General features: G+C 45.0%; 1 protein-coding gene across 1 annotated transcript; it reads right to left on the bottom strand.

The window, feature by feature from the left end:
- Positions 1–4,220: 4,220 nt before the first annotated feature.
- On the bottom strand, positions 4,221–21,837 carry LOC134983334 (oocyte zinc finger protein XlCOF22-like). Its single transcript, XM_063949043.1, has 2 exons — positions 20,961–21,837; positions 4,221–9,028 (listed from the first exon to the last, which is right to left on the bottom strand). Exons 1-2 carry the CDS (start codon positions 21,628–21,630, stop codon positions 7,713–7,715), a joined length of 1,986 nt encoding a protein of 661 aa, XP_063805113.1. The 5' UTR covers positions 21,631–21,837; the 3' UTR covers positions 4,221–7,712.
- Between the last annotated feature and the right edge of the window lie 3,453 nt (positions 21,838–25,290).

Here is a 25,290-nt window from a genome sequence, read left to right as displayed (position 1 = left end):
CCAGATGTTATTTCCCATAATTTACAGACTTCTGCCGCTGCACCGAGATGCTAGGCTGTCAGCCAGTAGCCCTGCACCGCTCTGGCTCTTACATATAGTGTGCTGTACCGGCTGGGAATAGGATGCCCCATCCACCTCACTGACGTGACAGGCTCAGATGTCAGTCATGCAGCCCCACTGCGCCCACTCTCTCCATACTCATACATACATGCCTTTCTGGGAGTGTCTCGTCCTGGTTGTCAATGAGACAGTGTCTCTGGCACAGCTGTGTAATCATGATGTGAGTGTGTGTGCTGAGTAGTGAGTACTGCTAGCAGCAAGTCTCACAGCTTAACTGCAGTGTATCAGTGTGGTGGGGGTGGGAGAAGGGGGTTGCTACACCAATGAGTCAAGGAATGGAGTAGTTGCATGGGACTCACACAGCAGGTGGTGAAAAGCTTAAAAAGGAGGAGTGGTTGGAAGGGAAAGGAACTATTTATTTATTTTTTATTTATTAGCAGTTTCTTATATAGCGCAGCATATTCCGTTGCGCTTTACAATTAGAACAATTATAGAACAAAACTGGGCAAAGACAGACAGAGGTAGGAAGGCCCTGCTCACAAGCTAACAATCTATAGGGAAATAGGCATTGATACACAAGGATAGATGCTACCTGTCACATAATGGTTCCCCAGGTTGCTAGGTTAATGGGTTGTATATATGATCCCCCCGCAATGTTGGAAGACAAAATGTGAGGTTATGTGGACTGTACAGAGGGGATGTAACTGGATAGGGAAGCATTGAAGGTTATGTGTGTGGGTCAGGAATTTGGTAGGCTTGTCTGAAGAGATGAGTTTTCAGAGAACGTTTAAAGGTTTGGAGACTAGAGGAGAGTCTTATTGTGCGTGGGAGTGCATTCCACAGAGTGGGTGATGCCCGGGTAAAGTCCTGTAATTTTGAGTGGGAACAGGTAATACATTTGGATGAGAGACGCAGATCTTGTGCAGAGCGGAGAGGTCTGGTAGGGAGATATTTTGAGATTAGTGAGGAGATGTATGATGGTGCAGTTTGGTAAATAGCCTTGTATGTAAGTAAAAGTATTTTATATTTGACACGGTAGAATACCGGTAACAAATGGAGGGACTGACAGAGCGGATAAGCAGATGAAGAACGTCTGGCGAGGAAGATTAGCCTTGCAGCTGCATTTAAAATGGATTGAAGTGGTGATAGCCTATGTTTGGGAAGACCAGTAAGGAGACTATTACAATAATCAATGCGGGAGATGATGAGTGCATGGATTAGAGTTTTTGCAGTGTCTTGTATAAGATAAGGGCGTATTTTGGATATGTTTTTAAGGTGCATGTAACATGATTTAGAGACAGATTGAATGTGTGGAACAAAGGACAGTTCAGAGTCGAGGGTGACACCTAGGCTTGAGCTTGTGGGGTGGATAGTTGCATTGTCAACAGTTATAGAGATATCAGGTTGGTAACTACTCTTAGCCGGTGGGAAAATAATTAATTTGGTTTTGGAAATGTTGAGTTTGAGGTGGCGAGATGACATCCAAGATGAAATGGCAGACAGGCATCCAGTGACACGAGCCAATACTGGTGGTGACAAATCTGGGGAGGATAGGTAGATTTGAGTATCATCAGCATAAAAATGATACTGAAATCCAAAGGAGCTGATTAGTTTACCAAGAGAAGAGGTATAGATTGAGAAAAGCAGAGGACCTAAGACTGAGCCTTGCGGTACTCCAACTGATAGAGGTAGAGAAGAGGAGGTAGAATCAGAGAAGTGAACACTGAAAGAGCCATTAGATAGGTAGAATGAGAACCAGGAGAGGGCTGTGTCCTGAAGACCTAGAGATTGTAGTATTTGTATGAGAAGAGAGTGGTCAACAGTGTCATAAGCAGCAGAGAGATCTAGAAGAATGAGTAGTGTGTAATGGCCTTTTGATCTAGCAGTGACTAGATCATTCACTACTTTGGTCAGCGCCGTCTCTGTGGAGTGTTGGGCATGAAAGCCTGACTGAAGTGGGTCCAATAAGTTGTGGGAGTTAAGAATGTGTGTGAGGCGAGTGTAGGCAATTCTCTCAAGTAGCTTGAAGGGACCTGGTAGCTGAGAAATGGGACGGTAGTTAGAGAGTGTGTTTGGGTCAGAGTTGTGTTTTTTTAGAATGGGAGTAATGACTGCATGTTTAAACAAAGAGGGAAAGATACCAGTAGAGAGAGAGATTACAGATTTTAGTTAAGGTTGGGATAAACACAGGAGACAAGGTTTTACTGACCTGTGAGGGTATAGGATCAAGAGGAGAGGTAGTGGAGTAGGAGGATGGAAAGACTGATGATACTTCATCTTCACTTGTGGGATCAAATGAAGAGAAAGTGCCAGACGGTTCAGGTAGGGAATTGAGCAGGTCACTGGCTGAGGAAGAGCATACCATTTCATCTCGGATTTTATCAATCTTATCCTTGAAGTAGGAAGCAAGTTCTTGTGCACTGATAGTAGCTAGTGGGGGAGGTGAGGGAGGGTAAAGAAGTGATTTAAACGTATTAAAAAGTGGCTTGGGGTTATTGGCATGATAAGAGATGAGAGATTGGAAATATGTTTGTTTGGCAGTGTCCAGGGCCTGATGATAGGAGTGGTAGGTAGTCTTATATGTGAGAAAGTCACTTGGATTCTGAGATTTACGCCACTGATGTTCTACTTTACGTGACAGTTTTTGTAGGTGTCTTGTTGATTTAGAGTGCCATGGTAGGCATCTAAGCCTACGTGGAGTGTGATGGGTAGCTGGAGCCACTTCATCAAGGGCACTCTCTAGGGTCTGCTGCAGGTGTGATATAGCAGTGTCAGGTGTAGTAAATGTAGAGATTGGTGAGAGCAGTTGTTGCAGGGAAGTGGAAAGCTGTTGAAAATGTATATTGGCCCTCATTCCGAGTTGATCGGTCGCAAGGCGAATTTAGCAGAGTTGCTCACGCTAAGCCGCCGCCTACTGGGAGTGTATCTTAGCATCTTAAAATTGCGACCGAAGTATTCGCAATATTGCGATTACAAACTACTTAGCAGTTTCAGAGTAGCTTCTGACTTACTCAGCATCTGCGATCAGTTCAGTGCTTGTCGTTCCTGGTTTGACGTCATAAACACTCCCAGCGTTCGCCCAGACACTCCCCCGTTTCTCCGGCCACTCCTGCGTTTTTTCCGGAAACTGTAGCGTTTTCAACCACACGCCCATAAAACGCCGTGTTTCCGCCCAGTAACACCCATTTCCTGTCAATCACACTACGATCGCCGGTGCGAAGAAAAAGCTGTGAGTAAAAATACTATCTTCTTAGCAAAATAACTTGGCGCAGTCGCAGTGCGAACATTGCGCATGCGTACTAAGCGGATTTTCATTGCGATGCGATGAAAAATACCGAGCGAACGACTCGGAATGAGGGCCATTGTTAGTATTTCTGTGGGTTAGTAGGTTCAGAAGGGATTAGTGAGGGTAAGGACTCTCAAGGGAAATTGGAGTGGGATCCCACATGTACCAAAGTGGGTAAAGAGCAGCTTTTAGGAAGGAAATAGGTGAGCCAGACCCTGTGGTTGACCCTTCTCTACCTCATGTGGGGTGGAACTTTGGACTCTCCAGTTCCTCAGGAGGCTGTGGATTCTTTCTGCCCACTACCTGGTGGTTCTGTGGTCATCTCAGGCCATGAACCTCCCAGATGCCTGGCCTCCAGATAAATATGAAATGGTCATGGAGGTGGTCCTGGGCTCTGTACAGGAGGAGGTGGAACAAGCAAAGGAAAGTTTTGACCCTTCTGAAGGGGCAATGGTGGACATTGCGAATGGTGAAGGGAAGGTTTTTGTGGGTGAAGAGTGAGTTATGCCATATATAGCAGAAGCATGGGTCTTCAGCCTATATGATGTGCCACCATTAATGTGGCTTCTGTCTTGTCCGGCCAGCTTGATTTATGGGCTTTGTCATTTTTATAAGCAGGATAAAGGCTGAGTTTTTTATTTCTGCAGTAGACTAGAATAAGCCCAGACAGTCCACTTCCATTATACCACCGGAATGTGACGGTCAGTGACCACCGTGCCATCACTTACCTGTATGCTTATATGAAACAGAATGATGGAAAACTTACACGGTTTCTTTACATCTTTTGGGGTCCACTCCGAGATTAGATATTATGGCGTAATTACTCAGACGGGAATATAAAACAGATAAAAAAATAAAAGCTATAATGCAATAATTAGATGCAAACAAAAGCTTTTATTATGAAATCATACAGGGGAGTATCCGCACCATATAGATGTAACATACAACAAACCACCGCAGATGGAACCCGGGTGACTCTAATGCACATGATAATGTACAGGGTATATATGGATAGGATCTTGTATCAGAAAACACTCCATGTCAAGATGAGTGTCAGCAACAAGTTAGGCAAACTAGAAGTGAAAACACGTTCCAATGGCCGCCATATTGTCGTGCAGCAATACAGATTGTGGAAACTGGTATTAGACATTCACATTTACACAAAGCACAAGATACTAAATAAACAGCAGAAAAAAGACCTAAGCATTTGGGATGTATTATTTAGGAAGTAAATAGAGGTACATTAATGAAAAGTGTGAGTAGCAGTCATCAGTCTGCTTGTGAAGGTCTCTAGAGTGGAGGCCTCTTGGACTGTGCAAGGCAGTGAGTTCCATGGTCAAAGCTAAACGTTCAACCCATAAATGAATTACAGGAGATTCTTGGTACTGCTGGTAACAGTCCTTCATCTGTAGAAGCCAGCAGGGCAGTAAGGAGGCAGAAGCTGCTTCTAGTACCTTGGACCATGTAATGCTGGGCTGGGAAGGTCATTTAGCTAATTATGAAATAGATTTGTCATCTTACAGGCAGCCGGTGAAGGGAGTAGAGAATGTGTGTTATGAGGCTGGAACGGGCTGGTCAGGTAACAGCTTGGCTGCTGCATTCTGTACTAGCTGCAAGATATAGTGCCCTGAGGAAGCCTATGAGCGAAATGTGCATTGGCGTTAGGCTGATGTGTCTAATGTGCAATATATAAATGTTAGAAAAAGTGTCCGATCAAATGTGTGTACGTACATAGGAGAATGTGCCTCTGTTAACCTGCAGATAGCGTTACGACGAGCGGTGCAACTGCCCGCCCAGTCATAATACTATATGTGACTGGTAGAAATCTGAAATTAATTACTGCACTGATGAACATATAGTAGAAGTATTGATAATTAAGATCACAGGAGAAGGTGTTATTATTAGCCTGTATACAGTGTATCTAACGAGCGGTGCAACCGCTCGTCTCATTGTGAAACATATGTGATTGTTGGAAATTGGAAACTAATTACGGCACAGCCAAACTTGTAGCAGTATCTACACAGGAGAATGTGCTATTATTAGCCTGTATACAGTGTACCTGACGAGCGGTACAACCGCCCGTGCTACTGTAAAACATACGTGACTGTTAGAAATTAGAAACGAATTACAGTACTACCAAACTTACAGCAGTATCCTCAGGAATCAATAATCTCCATTGTGACATTTCACTGACGTGCTGCACCATAACAATCACTGCACTGCCAAACTTATAGGTGGAGTTTATAGCAATTAAAAACATAGGTGAATGTGTTATCATCAACCTGCATACAGCATACCAGATGAGCGGTGTAATTGCCTGTCTAATTGCAATAATATATACGACTGTTAGACACTTGAAAGCAATCACTGCACCGCTAAACATCTAGCAGGAGTACGCTTATTACCAAGTGTATAAGCATATGGATTGAGTTGGATCGAGATCTCTATTAATGAGAATGAGAACTGCGCAATATTAGCAGCAGAAAGCAAGAATCCAACTATAGAGGCACTAACTGCAACTACAGATTGCACGGTGATATATTTAAATCGTGCACATCATATCAGATGGGGCGCTGGATGACCACATAGGAGTTATTGCTGGCCCAAATTACTGTGTCAACTGACTATCTTTGGATCTTTTCTGAGTCACAGATCACATGGGAAATTAAAGGTGGTGATTCAGCAGGACATTGTAGTGACAATAATATTTTATAGCAAATTCACAGTCCAGCTTGCCAATATTATTCAGGCAACTGTGCCTATATAGCACTTGATGTGGGTAATGTGACAACTTTGGGTGCTCTATTGAGTGACTTATCTCTTACCTCACATGTATCTTTTGCACTACAATAAAAGACACAATAAATCACCTTGAGTAAACGAACTCTGCAGGCATAATATGCAACACCCCAGGGATGGGATCGTGTGGAACCTGCAATAACTATTACAATATAGGATCTGTGTCTCTGTCTGAAATCATCTGTTAACCGACACACATTTACTATCATAATTATTAATACCATATTGCATCTGTGGAACACATCCCAGTAATGAGTATTATTGCAGTTAAATATTCACGTATTTCCCAGTAAGAACCTTTTATGTCAATATAACTCAGTGGGAACCAGTACGGTTTACGCACATTAGGACCATCTTATTACATAAATACAAAAGGCACTCGACACACCAGCTTTGTTTTTAATCTTTATTCACTTAATTTTCATTCTTTTTCACTTTCCTTACTATCTTTTATTACTTTGCTTGATTACAAATTTAAGGACAATACTAGTCTGATTAATATCCTTAATTATACATAAAATTAATAAATATTAAGTGTGGCAATTTTGCCTATAAATACGAATAACATAGGGATTTTTTAACAATTTATCAATAAAGAAAAATATTTTAATATATTGGATATTGGGTTGTGTGCACCGCACAAAAAAACTGATTTATTTTTTCTTTCCCCTCCCTTTGGGGATTTGACTTTATTCCTTGACCTAAATCAGTTGGTAGCACCTATAATTACCTTGAGAATGTCCCACGATTTATTCACTTAATTGTGATAGTGGTATTATTTAATATAAAGGTACCCCAAGTACATAAACTATCAGGACAGTTATATCCTGGTGCGGGTTACTCTCCAATTGGGAGGAGAATTTACTTTCTCCACCTTTTGGAAAACCTGAAAGCTCTGTAATTCTTTTGCTGGGTGACCCAGGTAGATGGCATTGCAGTAGTCTATGAACTTCTGAGGGAATCAAGAGCTTGATTCTGGTTATGGTCCACAGATGGAAGAATGAGGAATTGTATGTGGCGGATACCTGATGTCTGTGTCATCCACATACCAGGACAACACAAAGATTCAGCACACGTTCAGTATTTTGCGATTCTGAACACCAAAGCATAAATCCAGATGGTTGGTAAAGCTGTAGTCTTGTCCTTTGTTTGGGAGCTTCTATTATGTTTCACAAAGACTGAGTCACAGCCAACTGGCATCATCCACCCCTGGCGCTCAGCTAGACAACCATTTATTGGTATTAGGTTCTCAGTACATGGAGCAAAAAGCAGGTCATCTGCATAGCAGTGGTAGATCAGGCCATGACGTCTGATTATATCACCCAGTGGTAGCATGTATATTTTATAAAGCATAGGAGATCGGATTCACCCTTGAGGAACATTGGACGACAGTGATAATTATACTCCAGAAGATGTAAATGGTTTCGGACTTGGGTAATGTCTAATATGTTCAACAAGAGCAGATTTATTTCTCTCACAGCATGAAAATGGCTTCTCATCTGTGAAATCGCTGATGTTTAACAAGAACTGATTTCCGTGCAAAACATTTCCCACACTCAGAACAGGACTATGGCTTCTCACCTGTGTGACTCCTCTGATGTCTAACAAGATGTGATGTCGATGAAAAACATTTCCCACAGTCAGAACAGGAAAATGGCTTCTCACCTGTGTGACTTCTCTGATGTGTAACTAAATGTGATTTGTGTGCAAAACATTTCCCACACTCAGAACAGGAATACGTCTTCTCACCTGTGTGACTTCTCTGATGAATAACAAGATGTGATTTCCATGCAACACATTTCCCACACTCAGAACAGGAGTACGGCTTCTCACCTGTGTGACTTCTCTGATGACTAACAAGATGTGATGTCGATAAAAAACATTTCCCACACTCAGAACAGGAATATGGCTTCTCACCTGTGTGACTTCTCTGATGTATAACAAGAGCTGGTTTCTGTGCAAAACATTTCCTACACTCAGAACAGGAGTACGGCTTCTCACCTGTGTGACTTCTCTGATGACTAACAAGATGTGATGTCGATAAAAAACATTTCCCACACTCAGAACAGGAATATGGCTTCTCACCTGTGTGACTTCTCTGATGACTAACAAGATGTGATGTCGATAAAAAACATTTCCCACACTCAGAACAGGAAAATGGCTTCTCACCTGTGTGACTTCTCTGATGTGTAACAAGAACTGATTTACATGCAAAACATTTCCCACACTCAGAACAGGAAAATGGCCTCTCACCTGTGTGACTTCTCTCATGTCTAACAAGATATGATTTATATGTAAAACATTTCCCACACTCAGAACAGGAAAATGGCCTCTCACCTGTGTGAGCATGCTGATGAATAACAAAATGTGATTTGTATGCAAAACATTTCCCACACTCAGAACAGGAATATGGCTTCTCACCTGTGTGACTTCTCTGATGTGTAACAAGTTGTGATTTATATGCGAAACATTTCCCACACTCAGAACAGGAATACGGCTTCTCACCTGTGTGACTTCTCTCATGTCTAACAAGATATGATTTATATGTAAAACATTTCCCACACTCAGAACATGGAAATGGCCCGTCCCCTGCCTTAGCTGGCTGATGGGTAATAGGCTTTGTGTTCTGTGTAAAACATTTGGCATCTATAGAACAAGGAAACACTGTATCTACTGTCAGAGCTGTAACAGATGCACCAATATCAGAGTGATCAGGAGAACATTTCCCAGTATCAGAGGGATCAGCTGATAGAGCTGGATGAATAATTGGGGTAATGGGGTTAGCTCCTGGAGAATCCTGTCTACTGTCATTATCTGTTATTTCAGAATCTAGGGATAACATTAGATGTCCTTCTGAGATATTCCTGCTTGTGTGTCCATCTGCTGGAAATAAAATACATTAATATATATAATGAGTAGACAAGACCCAGGGTGTTACAGGATACAATATATAATTCTATAACTGACATTTTTACCTGTAATCATTGCTTTTATGTTTATTAAAAAACAAAAAAAGCTAGGATGCTTAGAATGGAGCTTGATCAACACTGAACGCTCATGTGGGATTACTAGAGGGGACGTGGATGCTCATGTGGGATTACTAGAGGTGACGTGGACGCTCACGTGGAATTACTAGAGGTGACACGGACACTCACGTGGGATTACTAGAGGTGACACGGACGCTCACGTGGGATTACTAGAGGTGACACGGACGCTCACGTGGGATTACTAGAGGAGACAGGGACGCTCACGTGGGATTACTAGAGGTGACAGGGACGCTCACGTGGGATTACTAGAGGGGACAGGGACGCTCACGTGGGATTACTAGAGGTGACAAGGACGCTCACGTGGGATTACTAGAGGTGACACGGACGCTCACGTGGGATTACTAGAGGTGACACGGATGCTCACGTAGGATTACTAGAGGTGACATGGACGCTCATGTGGGGTTACTAGAGGTGACATGGACGCTCATGTGGGATCACTAGAGGTGACACGGATGCTCATGTGGGATCACTAGAGGTGACATGGACGCTCATGTGGGATTACTAGAGGTGACATGGACGCTCATGTGGGGTTAATAGAGGTGACATGGACGCTCATGTGGGGTTACTAGAGGTGACATGGGCGCTCGTGGGGTTACTAGAGGTGACATGGACGCTCATGTGGGGTTACTAGAGGTGACATGGACATTCACGTGGGGTTACTAGAGGTGACATGGACGCTCACGTGGGGTTACTAGAGGTGACATGGATGTTCATGTGGGGTTACTAGAGGTGACATGGATGCTCACGTGGGGTTACTAGAGGTGACATGGGCGCTCATGTGGGATTACTAGAGGTTATATGGACGCTCATGTGGGATTACTAGAGGTGACATGGACGTTCATGTGGGATTACTAGAGGTGACATGGCCACTCATGTGGGATTACCAGAGGTGACAAGGACGCTCATGTGGGATTACTAGAGGTGACATGGACGCTCATGTGGGATTACTAGAGGTTATATGGACGCTCATGTGGGATTACTAGAGGTGACATGGACACTCATGTGGGATTACTAGAGGTGACACGGACGCTCATGTGGGATTACTAGAGGTGACATGGACGCTCATGTGTGATTACTAGAGGTGACATGGACGCTCATGTGGGATTACTAGAGGTGACATGGGATTTGCAATAATAAAACAGCAAAGAAGAGACAGTGCTGTCCTGTTTGTGCACTAATAAATAATATATAACCTTTATTAAGTACAGTAAAGTATGTAAGATAAATCAGTGATATATTAAACACAAAGGTAAATGTATAAAGGTGAATAAAGTAATAAAGAAACAAGTGTATTTGTTGTTAAACATCGGCATGTATATTATATTGGGTGATAATTGATTCAGTGCTGGTAATCCTGGTCAGTAAGAATATATTTATATATTACACCCATACGAGGATGGGATAAATTACACATTTAATAATATTGTGGCAGAGTTTCCTCCAGCGGTAATCTCAATGGAACATCATACTGTATGTATAAACACTGTGTGGGGGGGATTCAGTTCATCGCAAAAACTCCCTAACCAATTAGCCGCAAAAAGTTATTGGTGATATTTCTCCATAGATTTTTTATTTTGCTCACAAATGTCTGCGCACTGAGCAGTTGTGCGGTGTTAGAAGGAACTCATTTATAATAAGATTTTAAACCTATCGGTAAATCTATTTTTCCTAGTCCGTAGAGGATGCTGGGGACTCCGTAAGGACTATGGGGTATAGACGGGCTCCGCAGGAGACATGGGCACCTAAATAGAACTTTTCCTATGGGTGTGCACTGGCTCTTCCCTCTATGCCCCTCCTCCAGACCTCAGTTAGAGAACTGTGCCCAGAGGAGATGGACAATACAAGGCAGGATTTAAAAATCCAAGGGCAAGATTCATACCAGCCCACACCAATCAAACCATGTAACCTGGAACATACATAACCAGTTAACCGTATGAACAACAACAGTGACGGTCCAAAACCGACTCCAACTGTAACATAACCCTTATGTAAGCAACAACTATATGCAAGTCTTGCAGAGTTTCCGCACTGGGACGGGCGCCCAGCATCCTCTACGGACTAGGAGAAATAGATTTACCGGTAGGTTTAAAATATTATTTTCTCTTAAGTCCTAGAGGATGCTGGGGACTCCGTAAGGACCATGGGGTTTATACCAAAGCTCCCAATCGGGCGGGAGAGTGCGAATGACTCTGCAGCACCGACTGAGCAAAAGCTAGGTCCTCGTCAGCCAGGGTATCAAACTCCGACCAAGTCGCCGCACGGCAAAGCTGTAATGCCGAGACGCCTCGGGCAGCCGCCGAAGAAGAGCCCACCATTCCTAGTGGAATGGGCCTTAACCGAATTTGGAAGCGGCAATCCAGCCGCAGAATGAGCCTGCTGAATCGTATTACAGATCCAGTGAGCAATAGTCTGCTTCGAAGCAGGTGCGCCAATCTTATTAGCAGCATACAGGACAAACAGTGCCTCTGTTTTCCTAATTCTAGCCGTTCTGGCTACATAAATCTTCAAAGCCCTGACTACGTCCAGGGACCTGGAATCCTCCAAGTCACTCGTAGCCACAGGCACCAGATGGAATGAAGAAACCACTTTAGGCAAATATTGAGGGTGTGTCCTCAATTCCGCTCTATCCACATGAAAAATCAAGTAGGGGCTCTTGTGTGACAAGGCCGCCAATTCTGACACTCTCCTTGTCGATGCCAAGGCCAACTACATGACCACCTTCCAGGTAAGAAATTTAAACTCAACCCTGTTAAGTGGTTCAAACCAGTGTGATTTTAGGAACTGCAACAACACGTTCAGGTCCCACGGTGCCACTGGAGGCACATAAGGAGGCTGGATGTGCAGCACTCTCTTTACAAACGTCTGGACTTCTGGAAGAGAAGCCAATTCCCTCTGAAAGAAAATCGAAGGGCTGAAATCTGTACCTTAACAGAACCTAATTTCAGGCCCATATCCACTCCTGTCTGCAGGAAGTGGAGAAAACGCCCCAAATGAAAATCTTCCATAGGCGCGTTCTTGTTTTCACACCAAGACACATACTTTCGCCAGATACGGTGATAATGTTTCACCGTCACCTCCTTCCTAGCCTTTATTAAAGTAGGGATGACCTCCTCCGGAATCCCCTTCTCCGCTAGGATTCGGCGTTCAACCGCCATGCCGTCAAACGTAACCGCGGTAAGTCTTGGAATATACAGGGCCCCTGTTGCAACAGGTCCTCCCTCAGAGGGAGAGGCCAGGGATCTCCTGTGAGCATCTCTTGAAGATCTGAGTACCAGGCCCTTCGAGGCCAGTCTGGAACAACGAGTATCGTCTGTACTCTTCTTCGCCTTATGATCCTCAACACTTTTTTGATGAGAGGAAGAGGAGGAAACATGGAGACTGAGTGGAACACCCACGGTGTTACCAGGTAGTCTACTGCTACTGCCTGAGGGTCCAGAGACCTGGCACAATACCTCCGAAGCTTTTTGTTGAGGCGTGACGCCATCATGTCTATTTGAGGAATTCCCCAAAGACGTGTTATATCTGCAAAGACTTCTTGATGAAGTCCCCACTCTCCTGGATGGAGATCGTGTCTGCTGAGGAAGTCTGCTTCCCAGTTGTCCACTCCCGGAATGAAAACAGCCGACAGAGCGCTTACGTGATTTTCCGCCAAGCGAAGAATCCTTGCGGCTTCCGTCATCGCGACTCTGCTTCTTGTCCCGCCTTGGTGGTTCACATGAGCCACTGCTGTGACATTGTCTGATTGAATCAGAACTGGTAGGTTTCGAAGAAAACTCTACGCTTGTCGAAGGCCGTTGTATATGGCCCTGAGTTCCAACACGTTAATGTGTAGACAGGATTCCTGGTCTGACCACAGTCCCTGAAAATGTTTTCCTTGGGTGACTGCTCCCCATCCTCGGAGGCTCGCGTCCGTGGTTACCAGGATCCAGTCCTGAATTCCGAACCTGCGACCCTCCAGCAGGTCAGCACTTTGTAGCCACCATAGGAGAGACACCCTGGCCCTTGATGTAAGTGCAGATGCGACCCGGACCATTTGTCCAGAAAGTCCCATTGAAACGTCCTCGCATGGAACCTGCCGAAGGGGATGGCCTCGTAGTCCGCCACCATTTTTCCCAGAACTCGAGTGCATTGTTGAACCCTTTTCGGTTTTAGCAGGTCTCTGACCATGTTCTGGATGTCCTGGGCCTTCCCCAACGGAAGAAAAACCTTCATTTGTTCCGTATCCAGTATCATACCTAGGAACATTAGTCGAGTTGTCGGAATCAACTGTGACTTCGGTAGATTCAGAATCCAACCGTGTTGCTGGAGCACTCTCAGAGAGAGCGTTACACTGTTCAGCAATTTTCTCTCTTGATCTCGCCTTTATCAGGAGATCGTCCAAGTATGGGATAATTGTGACTCCATGCTTGCGCAGGAGCACCATGATTTCTGACAAAATCCTCAGGGCCGTGGAAAGCCCAAACGGCAACGTCTGAAATTGGTAATGACAATCCTGTACAATGAATCTTAGGTATTCCTGATGGGAGGGATATATGGGGACATGAAGGTACGCATCCTTTATGTGCAGTGACACCATACTGGCTATAATCGTCCTGAGGGATTCCATCTTGAATTTGAATCTTTTCATGTACAGGTTTAGGGATTTTAGATGCAAAATAGGTCTTACCGAACCGTCCGGTTTCGGGACCACAAAGAGGGTTGAGTAGTAGCCTCTTCCCTGCTGGTTCAAGGGAACCCTGATAATTAGTTGCTGTAGACACAGCGTTTGAATTGCAGCTAACACTACATTCCGTTCTGGTGTAGAAGCTGGTAATGCCGACTTGAAATATCAGCGCGGAGGCACCTCTTCGAATTCCAGTTTGTAACCCAGGGAAACTATTTCCAACACCCAAGGATTCAGGTCTGAGCTGACCCAGGCCTGGCTGAAAAGTCGAAGACGTGCCCCCACCGGTGCAGACTCCCTCAGGGGAGCCCCAGCGTCATGCTGAGCGTTTTGAAGTAGCCGGGGAGGACATTTGTTCCTGGGCACTGGCCGAAGCGGGTTCTCTATCCCTCCAGCCTTACCTCTGGCAAGGAAGGAGGACCCCCCGACCTCTTCTGGACTTTTGCGACCTAAAGGACTGCATCTGATACGGTGATATTTTCTTTTGCTGTTGGGGAATAAATGGTAAAAAATAAGATTTTACTCACCGGTAAATCTATTTCTCGTAGTCCGTAGTGGATGCTGGGGACTCCGTAAGGACCATGGGGAATAAACGGGCTCCGCAGGAGACTGGGCACTCTAAAGAAAGATTTAGTACTACCTGGTGTGCACTGGCTCCTCCCTCTATGCCCCTCCTCTAGACCTCAGTTAAGGAAACTGTGCCCGGAAGAGCTGACAGTACAAGGAAAGGATTTTTGGAATCCAGGGTAAGACTCATACCAGCCACACCAATCACACCGTACAACTTGTGATAACATACCCAGTTAACAGCATGAATAACAAACGAGCATCACTCAACGGATGCCACATAACATAACCCTTTAGTAAGCAATAACTATATACACGTATTGCAGAAAGTCCGCACTTGGGACGGGCGCCCAGCATCCACTACGGACTACGAGAAATAGATTTACCGGTGAGTAAAATCTTATTTTCTCTAACGTCCTAGTGGATGCTGGGGACTCCGTAAGGACCATGGGGATTATACCAAAGCTCCCAAATGGGCGGGAGAGTGCGGATGACTCTGCAGCACCGACTGGGCAAACACAAGGTCCTCCTCAGCCAGGGTATCAAACTTGTAGAATTTTGCAAATGTGTTTGAACCTGACCAAGTAGCAGCTCGGCAAAGCTGTACTGCCGAGACCCCTCGGGCAGCCGCCCAAGAAGAGCCCACCTTCCTTGTGGAATGGGCTTTCACTGATTTTGGATGCGGCAATCCAGCCGCAGAATGAGCCTGCTGAATCGTGTTACAGATCCAGCGAGCAATAGTTTGCTTTGAAGCAGGAGCACCCAGCTTGTTGGATGCATACAGGATAAACAGCGAGTCAGTCTTCCTGACTCCAGCCGTTCTGGTAACATAAATCTTCAAAGCCCGGACTACGTCAAGCAACTTGGAATCCTCCAAGTCATGAGTAGCCGCAGGCACCACAATAGGTTGGTTCAAATGAAAAGATGACAACACCTTTGGCTGAAATTGCGGACGTGTCCGCAATTCTGCCCTGTCCATATGGAAAACCAGATAGGGTCTTTTACATGATAAAGCCACCAATTCTGACACACGCCTAGCCGAAGCTAAGGCCAACAGCATGACCACTTTCCACGTGAGATACTTTAGCTCCACGGTTTTAAGTGGCTCAAACCAGTGGGATTTCAGGAAACCCAACACCACGTTAAGATCCCATGGTGCCACTGGTGGCACAAAAGGGGGCTGAATATGCAGCACTCCCTTAACAAACGTCTGAACCTCAGGCAGTGAAGCCAGTTCCTTTTGAAAGAAAATGGATAGGGCCGAAATCTGGACCTTTATGGACCCTCATTTTAGGCCCATAGACACTCCTGACTGTAGGAAGTGCAGGAACCGGCCCACCTGGAATTCCTCTGCAGGGGCCTTCCTGGCCTCACACTAAGCAACATATTTTCGCCATATACGGTGATAATGCTTTGCTGTCACGTCCTTCCTAGCCTTTATCAGCGTAGGAACAACTTCTTCGGAATGCCTTTTTCCGCTAGGATCCAGTGTTCAACCACCATGCCGTCAAACGCAGCCGCGGTAAGTCTTGGAACAGACAGGGCCCTTGTTGCAACAGGTCCTGTCTGAGAGGCAGAGGCCATGGGTCCTCTGTGAGCATTTCTTGCAGTTCCGGGTACCAAGTCCTTCTTGGCCAATCCGGAACAATGAGTATTGTTCTCACTCCTCTTTTTCTTACAATTCTCAGCACCTCTGGTATGAGAGGAAGAGGAGGAAACACATAGACTGACTGGTACACCCATGGTGTTACTAGTGCGTCCATAGCTATTGCCTGAGGGTCCCTTGACCTGGCGCAATACCTTTTTAGCTTTTTGTTGAGGCGGGACGCCATCATGTCCACCTGTGGCAGTTCCCAACGATTTGCAATCTGTGTGAAGACTTCTTGATAAAGTCCCCACTCTCCCGGGTGGAGGTCGTGCCTGCTGAGGAAGTCTGCTTCCCAGTTGTCCACTCCCGGAATGAACACCGCTGACAGTGCTTGCAGGTGATTCTCCGCCCAGCGAAGAATCCTGGTGGCTTCCGCCATTGCCACCCTGCTTCTTGTGCTGCCCTGGCGGTTTACATGGGCCACTGCGGTGATATTGTCTGATTGAATCAGCACTGGTTGGTTTCGAAGCAAAGGCTCCACTTGACTCAGGGCGTTGTATATGGCCCTTAGTTCCAGGATACTGATGTGCAGAGAAGTCTCCTGACTTGACCACAGCCTCGGAGGCTTGCTTCCGTGGTCACCAGGACCCAGTCCTGTATGCCGAACCTGCGGCCTTCGAAGAGGTGAGCACTTTGAAGCCACCACAGAAGAGACACCCTGGCCTGGGGGACAGGGTGATCAGCCGATGCATCTGAAGATGCGATCCGGACCACTTGTCCAACAGATCCCACTGAAAGATCCTCGCATGGAACCTGCCGAAGGGAATGGCTTCATATGACGCCACCATCTTTCCCAGGACTCGCGTGCAGTGATGCACCGACACCTGTTTCGGTTTTAGGAGGTCTCTGACCAGAGTCACAAGCTCCTGAGCCTTCTCCGCCGGGAGAAACACCTTCTTCTGGTCTGTGTCCAGAATCATGCCCAGGAAGGGCAGACGCGTCGTAGGGATCAGGTGCGACTTTGGAATATTCAAGATCCACCCGTGTTGTTGCAACACTTCCTGAGAGTGTGCTAGGCCAATCAGCAACTGCTCCCTGGACCTCGCCTTTATGAGGAGATCGTCCAAGTATGGGATAATTGTAACTCCTTGCTTTCGAAGGAGTACCATCATCTCCGCCATTACCTTGGTAAATATTCTCGGTGCCGTGGACAGGCCAAACGGCAACGTCTGGAATTGGTAATGAGAGTCCTGTTCCACAAACCTGAGGTACTCCTGATGAGGAGGATAAATGGGGACATGCAAGTAAGCATCCTTGATGTCCAGCGACACCATAAAATCCCCCTCTTCCAGGCTTGCAATGACCGCTCTGAGCGATTCCATTTTGAACTTGAATTTCTTCAGATAAATGTTCAGGGATTTTAAATTCAAAACGGGTCTGACCGAACCGTCCGGTTTCGGCACCACAAACATTGTGGAATAGTAGCCCCTTCCATGTTGAAGAAGGGGAACCTTCACCACCACCTGCTGGAGATATAACTTGTGAATTGCTGCCAACACTACCTCACTTTCCATGGGAGAAGCCGGCAGGGACGATTTTAGGTAACGGTGAGGGGGCGTCACTTCTAATTCCAGCTTGTATCCCTGAGACACAATTTGTATAGCCCAAGGATCCACCCGTGAGCGAACCCACTGGTGGCTGAAATTTCGGAGACGCGCCCCCACCGCTCCTGGCTCTGCCTGTGGAGCCCCAGCATCATGCGCTGGATTTAGTGGAGGCCGGGGAGGACTTTTGTTCCTGGGAACTAGCTGCATGGTGCAGCTTCTTTCCTCTACCCCTGCCTCTGGCAAGAAAAGATGCACTTCTGACTTTCTTGCTTTTTTGTGAACGAAAGAAGTGCATTTGGTAATACGGTGCATTCTTTGGCTGTGAGGGAACATATGGCAAAAAATTCGACTTCCCAGCCATTGCTGTGGAAACCAGGTCCGAGAGACCGTCCCCAAACAATTCCTCACCCTTGTAAGGTAAAACCTCCATGTGTTTTTTAGAGTCGGCATCACCAGTCCACTGCCGAGTCCACAGGAACCTTCTGGCAGAAGTCGACATTGCGTTTACTCTAGAGCCCAGTAGGCAAATATCCCTCTGGGCATCCCTCATATATAAGACAGTGTCTTTGATATGTCCCAGGGTCAGTAAAATAGTCTCCCTGTCCAGGGTATCTATCCCCTCAGACAGAGTATCTGTCCATGCTGCCACAGCACTACACATCCAGGCCGAAGCAGTTGCTGGCCTCAGTAGAGTACCAGAATGTGTATAAACAGACTTCAGGATACCTTCCTACTTCCTATCCGCAGGATCCTTTAGGGCGGCCGTATCCTGTGACGGCAGGGCCACCTTCTTAGATAAGCATGTCAACGCCTTATCTATCTACAGTTTCCTACTGTATTGTCTTACTGACCTGTAGTTTCCTATTGTATTGTCTTTACTGACCTATAGTTTCTTCTGTATTGTCTTACTGACCTATAGTTTCCTACTGTATTGTCATACTGACATATAGTGGCTTCTGTATTGTTTTACTGACCTAGTTTCCTTCTGTAATGTCTTACTGACCTATAGTTTCTTCTGTATTGTTTTACTGACCTATAGTTTCCTTCTGTATTCTTACTGACCTATAGTTTCTTCTGTAATGTCTTACTGACCTAGTTGCCTTCTGTATTGTCTTATTGACCTATAGTTTCCTTCTATATTGTCTTACTGACCTATAGTTTCCTACTGTATCACTGTCTTACTGACTTATAGTTTCCTGTCTTACTGACCTATAGTTTCCTACTGTATTGTCTTACTGACCTAAAGTTTCTTCTGTATTGTCTTAGGGCCCTACACACTAAAAGATTATCTGTCCAATCTGGCTGATTGGAAAGAAAATCTGGCAATGTCTGGGAGCAAATGGCAATTTACTATTTGCTCTCAAAGATTGGAAAACAGACAAAAATGGACTTTCAGACAGATTGGTTACATTTGTTTCATTAAACCAATTTATCTGAACTGTGTTTGTCCATTTTCTTGATTTTAGGAGCAAATGGTTGATTGTCATTTGCTCCCAGACATTGCCGGATTTTCTTTCCAATCAGCCAGATTGGACAGATAATCTTTAAGTGTGTAGGGCCCTTTACTGAACTATAGTTTCTGACTGTATTGTCTTACTGACCTATAGTTTCCTACTGTATTGTCTTACTGACCTATAGTTTCTGACTGTATTGTCTTACTGACCTATAGTTTCCTACTGTATTGTCTTACTGACCTATAGTTTCTTCTGTATTGTTTTACTGACCTATAGTTTCTTCTGTAATGTCTTACTGACCTATAGTTTCTTCTGTATTGTCTTACTGACCTATAGTTTCCTTCTGTATTGTCTTACAGACGTATAGTTTCCTATATACATAGTTTTCCTGTCTATGTATAGTAGGTATGGAAGAGATAACTACCATACATAGACAGTATATATAAGCCTCAGCGTCTCCCTTCTGAAAATGATAATGAATAAGGTGTGTGTGTGGATACCATGCACATGTAACTGATTCTATTTACAGGAAACAATAGGGAGAGCCCACGGCTGTCTGAAAGTGTTCTAGATGGTAAAGTATTACACATATGAATATATTTCTTCTAAATAAAATATTTTTCACCCCGGTTGATATAATACTGACAATTCAGTCAATAGTAATCTTTCTTTTAATTAAGTAGGATCAATTTATATGAATTTTTAGTGAATAGTTATTAAAGGTTATATTTTAATTGCAATTAAGTTAACAAGAGTGCTCCCAAAAAGGAAGTTTACTTCTTTCTTTCCGGACCGCTCTTCTATGCAGAAGGGAAATATCTGCTGTTTATTGAGAGATGCTCCCTGTAAGGAAATTACCACTTGTAGCTGAAATTGCAAAAGACCCCTCCCCTTGCATCAGGTAAATTAATGTCTCCTATGATTATGACTTCTCCCTTTAAAGCCATTTTACTGATGTCCAACAATAGATTCCTGTTCAAATCCTGCCCCTGGCCACGTCATCTATAGATCACCCCAATGCGAATAATGTCCTTTCCCCCGGATTCTGTGGTGACCAAAAGGGCTTCAGATTTGTCTTAAATATTTTGTATTAATTGAAGTAGCATTCATGCTTTTTTTCCCACATACATTGCTACCCTCCCTCCTACACTGACCATTCTATCCTTTCTAAATAAATTCTATCCTGGTATAGATATGTCCCAGTCATGATTCTCATTGCACTATGACTCTGTAATTGCCACAATATCCAGGTTATCCCTGTTCATTATCACAATTAGCTCTGGAATTTTGTCTCCTAAGCTCCTAGCATTTGCACACATAGCTTTAAGAATTATGTCTGTGCATCTGTTATTAGTAGCCATGTCCAGACAGTACAAAATAAATGACAAGTTTAAAGTTGAAATTACCTGCTTGGTGATGTTGTTCAGTATTTGGTATTTGTTTTTTTAACTAATCAGGAATCACACTCTGTCCTTTACACCATGACTACACCTCGCTAAATGTAAAGATATAAACCTGACCACAAATGGCCAAATAGGTCTACTATATACAAGGCGTTATTTAATACCTGCATCATCTAACAAAATGAAGGTTATTTAATAAAAGGTTGCTAAACTGAGAAATTTAGATCCCATACAAATTAGGCGCGCCACAAAAAACACACTACTACTTATATATGATCCATAAAAACTTCTGCTTGTTACTTTTAATAACACTATAGTGATGTGTGTAATAACTCTCTACATGTGATGTTTGTCATGGATAGCCTTGTGTTATAAACACCCAACTGAGAACAGTGCTGATGGCGGAGGAGGGTGTAGGATAAGAGATTGCTGTAGTGACTGAGCAATGAGAATATGTTACTTCTGTAATAAGTGTTTTTTACTCACCTGTGCTGATATCTGTAGGGATCTCATCCTCCTTACACTGCTGATCACCCCTCACATACGTCTCTTCTTCTCCATCTATATCTTCTGCCTTTATATCAGTCACATACGTCTCTTCTTCTCCCTCTGTATCTTCTGCCTTGATATCAGTCACATACGTCTCTTCTTCTCCCGCTATATCTTCTGCCTTTATATCAGTCACATACATCTCTTCTTCTCCTTCTGTATCTTCTGTCATCATATCAGTCGCATATGTCTTTTCTTCTCCCTCTGTATCTTCTGCCTTTATATCAGTCACATACGTCTCTTCTTCTCCCTCTGTATTTTCTGTCTTTATATCAGTCACATACGTCTCTTCTTCTTCCTCTATATCTTCCGCCTTTATATCAGTCACATACGTCTCTTCTTCTCCCTCTGTATCTTCTGCCTTTATATCAGTCACATACGTCTCTTCTTCTCTCGCTATATCTTCTGCCTTTATATCAGTCACATACGTCTCTTCTTCTCCCTCTATATCTTCTGCCTTTATATCAGTCACATACGTCTCTTCTTCTCCCTCTGTATCTTCTGCCTTTATATCAGTCACATACGTCACTTCTTCTCCCTCTATATCTTCTGCCTTTATATCAGTCACATACGTCTCTTCTTCTCCCTCTGTATCTTCTGTCATCATATCAGTCACATACGTCTCTTCTTCTCCCTCTATATCTTCTGTCTTTATATCAGTCACATACGTCTCTTCTTCTTCCTCTGTATCTTTTCCCGTTATATCATTCACATATGTCTCTTCTTCTCCCTCTATATATTCTGCCTTTATATCAGTCACATATGTCTCTTCTTCTCTCCTTATATCTTCTGCCTTTATACGAGAAAGACGTTCTACCTAAATAACCCAAAAAAAGATGATTTTGGTACTTACCGATAAATCCATTTCTCTAAATCCTCTAGGGGACACTGGAGTCTTATACAGTAGGGGTGTGAAGCTTGCAACCGGAGGTGTGGCACAATCTAAAATTAGCATTGTCTGCACAGCCGGCACCTCCCCCTTCACATCCCTCCTCCCTCAGTTTGAAAAATTTGACTGAGAGAATAGGACATAATATTATAGCACTGTCAGAGTCGGTTTAGTTTGTGTCCCCGGAGGGGGCGCTAGTGGGTCAGTGGAGGTAGGAGGAATGAAGTGAGGAGGCAGGATTGGATTTCTGCGCATGTGCACAATGTAGTTTTATTAACAACGAAAAGTCCAGATAATAATGCAGCAGAAAATAAACAAACGCAATGCAATGGTATTGGCAATGGTAATGGCAATGATAGGAATACAGCTTGGGAGCTGAAAGTCTATGGCAGTGTATGATATGCAGACATGAACCAGAATAGTTAAAACATGGAGCCAGCAGAGGTGAAAATAATGGTAGCAAGCCTGGTAGCAGAGCAGGAGACTTGATGTTAAATGTCCACTGTGCTGTTGGAAGTGCACAGGCAGCCTGCAGGCTGAATCACAGGTGAGATGACGGAATGCACCTGGAGAGAGAGTCTCTACTGATGAAGGCTGGAGCACACTGCAGATGGTGGAGGTGAAGCCAGAGAGGTATTGCTGTAGTGCTGGTGCTTGTAGTTCCACGGAGGTAACAGAGGTACAGGAGAATATCCAGGAACACGGAGGATCAGGAGAATATCCAGGAACACGGAGAAACAGGAGAACAGGTCCAGACACACGGGTCGCAGGAGTGACACAAAGTTCAGGACAACCTCTGACTCACCCTGCAGCTCATGATATACCCCCTGACCGGCAGGTATTGGCTGGAGTGAGACAAGGGGGTGCGGCCAAGCTCCGGATTGGCTGCCGCACTTACACTGGGGAATACTGTCATGGCGGCGCCCATGCCGCGGCCCGGCAGGAACGCGGCGCGCTCTCACGCCCGTTGACTCCAGGGGCGCTTCCAGGCCTGAGATGGCATCCAAGAGCAGGGTGACAGATGACAGCAACATGCAGTGACCCCGGACGGAGTCCGCTCCGGCGGACAGACATAACAGCGGTGAGTCGATTCCTGACAGTACCCCCTCCCTTAAGGGTGGGCACCGAACACCCACGTGGCTTGGAAGGATGAAACCTGTGGAAAACACGGACCAACCTGGGAGCGTGGACATCAGCAGAATTCACCCAACTCCTCTCCTCAGGACCGTAGCAGGCCCAGTCGATGAGATATTGCAGACGACCATACTGGTGACGGGAGTCCAGAATCTTCTCTATCTCGAACTCTATGCCCCGCTGAGTTGGAATTCTTGGCCAGCTGGAAGAGCTCTTTGGAAGCGATTCAGGACTAATGGTCTGAGGAGAGAGACATGGAAAGCATTAGGAATTCGCAAGGAAGGGGGTAATTTGAGCTTGTAAGCCACAGGACTAAGAACTCTTTCGATGGAGAAAGGACCGATGAAGCGTGGTGCAAACTTCATCGAAGGCACTTTAAGACGAAGATGCCGGGTGGAAAGCCAAACTTTATCACCAGGTTTCAGGCTGGGAACTGCACGTCTTTTGCGGTCGGCAAAGAACTTGTACCGGGCAGAAGCCTTTTTGAGTGAAGTATGAATCTTCTTCCAAATTGACGAGAACTGACTGAGGACAGTAGTGGCAGCAGGAACATCGATGCTAGGAAGGTCTTGAAATCAGGAACACGTGGATGTTGCCCATAAACAGCGAAGAACGGAGTAGTTTCAGTAGCTGTGTGGTAGCGGAAATTGTGAGCGAATTCAGCCCACGGGAGCAAATCCACCCAGTCATCTTGGGAAGATGATATGTACAGTCTCAGGAAAGTCTCCAACTCCTGGTTTACCCTCTCTGTCTGCCCATTCGTCTGAGGATGATAAGCTGATGAGAACTTGAGATGGACCTGCATGGCAGAACAGAGAGCTCTCCAAAACCTTGCCACAAACTGAACTCCACGGTCAGATATTATTTCAGTGGGTAGTCCATGTAAACGGAAAATCTCCCGTAGGAAGATTTGGGCCAGTTTTGGAGCTGAAGGAAGTCCTTGGAGTGGAACAAAATGAGCCATTTTGGTAAATCTGTCGACCACTACCCAGATGGTATTGAATCCTTGGGAGGAGGGAAGGTCAGAGATAAAATCCATAGACAGATGTGACCAAGGACGGCTGGGAATGGATAATGGCTGTAACTGACCTGCTGGAGACTGACGAGGAGTCTTGTGCTGCACACATTTAGGACAAGACGCCACAAAGTCTTTGATGTCGACTTTCATCTTCGGCCACCAGTATGTCTCGGAGAGAAATTTAAAAGTCTTTAGGACACCAGGATGCCCAGTAAATTTAGACTGATGAGCCCAAGACAGCAACTTAGAACGGAGTTCAGGAGCAACAAAAGTCTTACCAGGAGGCGGAGCTGGAGAAACTTGTGATGAGGCAAATGCAACAGGATCCAGGATGGAGCGTGGTACTGGATCGGACATCTCGTCCTCGGATTCCATGGATCGAGACAAGGCATCTGTTTGGTATTCTGAGAACCTGGGCGGAAATGGAGCTTAAAATTAAAACGGGAGAAGAACATAGCCCATCGGGACTGGCGAGGATTAAGGCACTGAGCTGCCTTCAAATAGAGCAGGTTTTTATGATCCGTATAGATGTTAAATGGAAACTTCGCCCCTTCCAGGAGATACCTCCATTCCTCAAGGGCCAGTTTAATCGCCAGAAGCTCTTGATCTCCGATGGAATAATTAACTTCTGCAGGAAGAAATTTGCGGGAAAAGAATCCACAGGGATGAATCTTCCCATCAGCTCCCATCTGAGAGAGAACAGCTCCCACTCCTACTGTGGAAGCATCCACCTCCAACTCGAATGGCTTATTAACATCGGGCTGTAACAAAACTGGGGCGGTCATAAAAGCCATCTTGATTTTTTGAAACGCAGCCAGGGCATCTTCTGACCAGTTGGAATGATCTGCCTCTTTTCGAGTTAAGCTAGTAATAGGAGCAATGAGAGTTGAAAAGCCTCGGATGAATTTCCTATAATAATTGGCGAAGCCCAGGAATCGTTGAATGGACTTGAGAGTATTCGGAATGGACCAACTGGCAATAGCTTCCAATTTTGCCGGGTCCATCTGGAGATCCGATCCAGAAATTATATACCCCAGGAAGGGTATGGAGGCAACTTCAAAGGTACACTTGGATAATTTGCCGTAGAGACGGTTCTCACGAAGACGTCGACTACGAGATATTTGTACAGAACGTCACAGAAGATTTCATTAACAAAGTGCTGGAACACTGCTGGGGCATTGCTCAACCCGAATGGCATTACCAGGTACTCGTAATGGCCATCCCGA

The sequence above is a fragment of the Pseudophryne corroboree genome, assembly GCF_028390025.1.
Source record: "Pseudophryne corroboree isolate aPseCor3 chromosome 3 unlocalized genomic scaffold, aPseCor3.hap2 SUPER_3_unloc_13, whole genome shotgun sequence".
Taxonomy (NCBI): Eukaryota; Metazoa; Chordata; class Amphibia; order Anura; family Myobatrachidae; genus Pseudophryne; species Pseudophryne corroboree.
The sequence above is the reverse complement of the archived record's forward strand: the minus strand, read 5'-3'. Positions and strand labels throughout refer to the sequence as shown.

What these genes read in the sequence shown, in the direction of transcription:
- LOC134983334 (XM_063949043.1), bottom strand. Translation starts at nt 21,630, where the DNA reads ATGATGACAGAAGATACAGAGGGAGAAGAAGAGACGTATGTGACTGAT. An exon ending in CCCTACAGATATCAGCACAG is followed by an intron (nt 9,029 to 20,960) that starts GTGAGTAAAAAA and finishes TTTTATTTCCAG; the next exon opens with CAGATGGACACACAAGCAGG.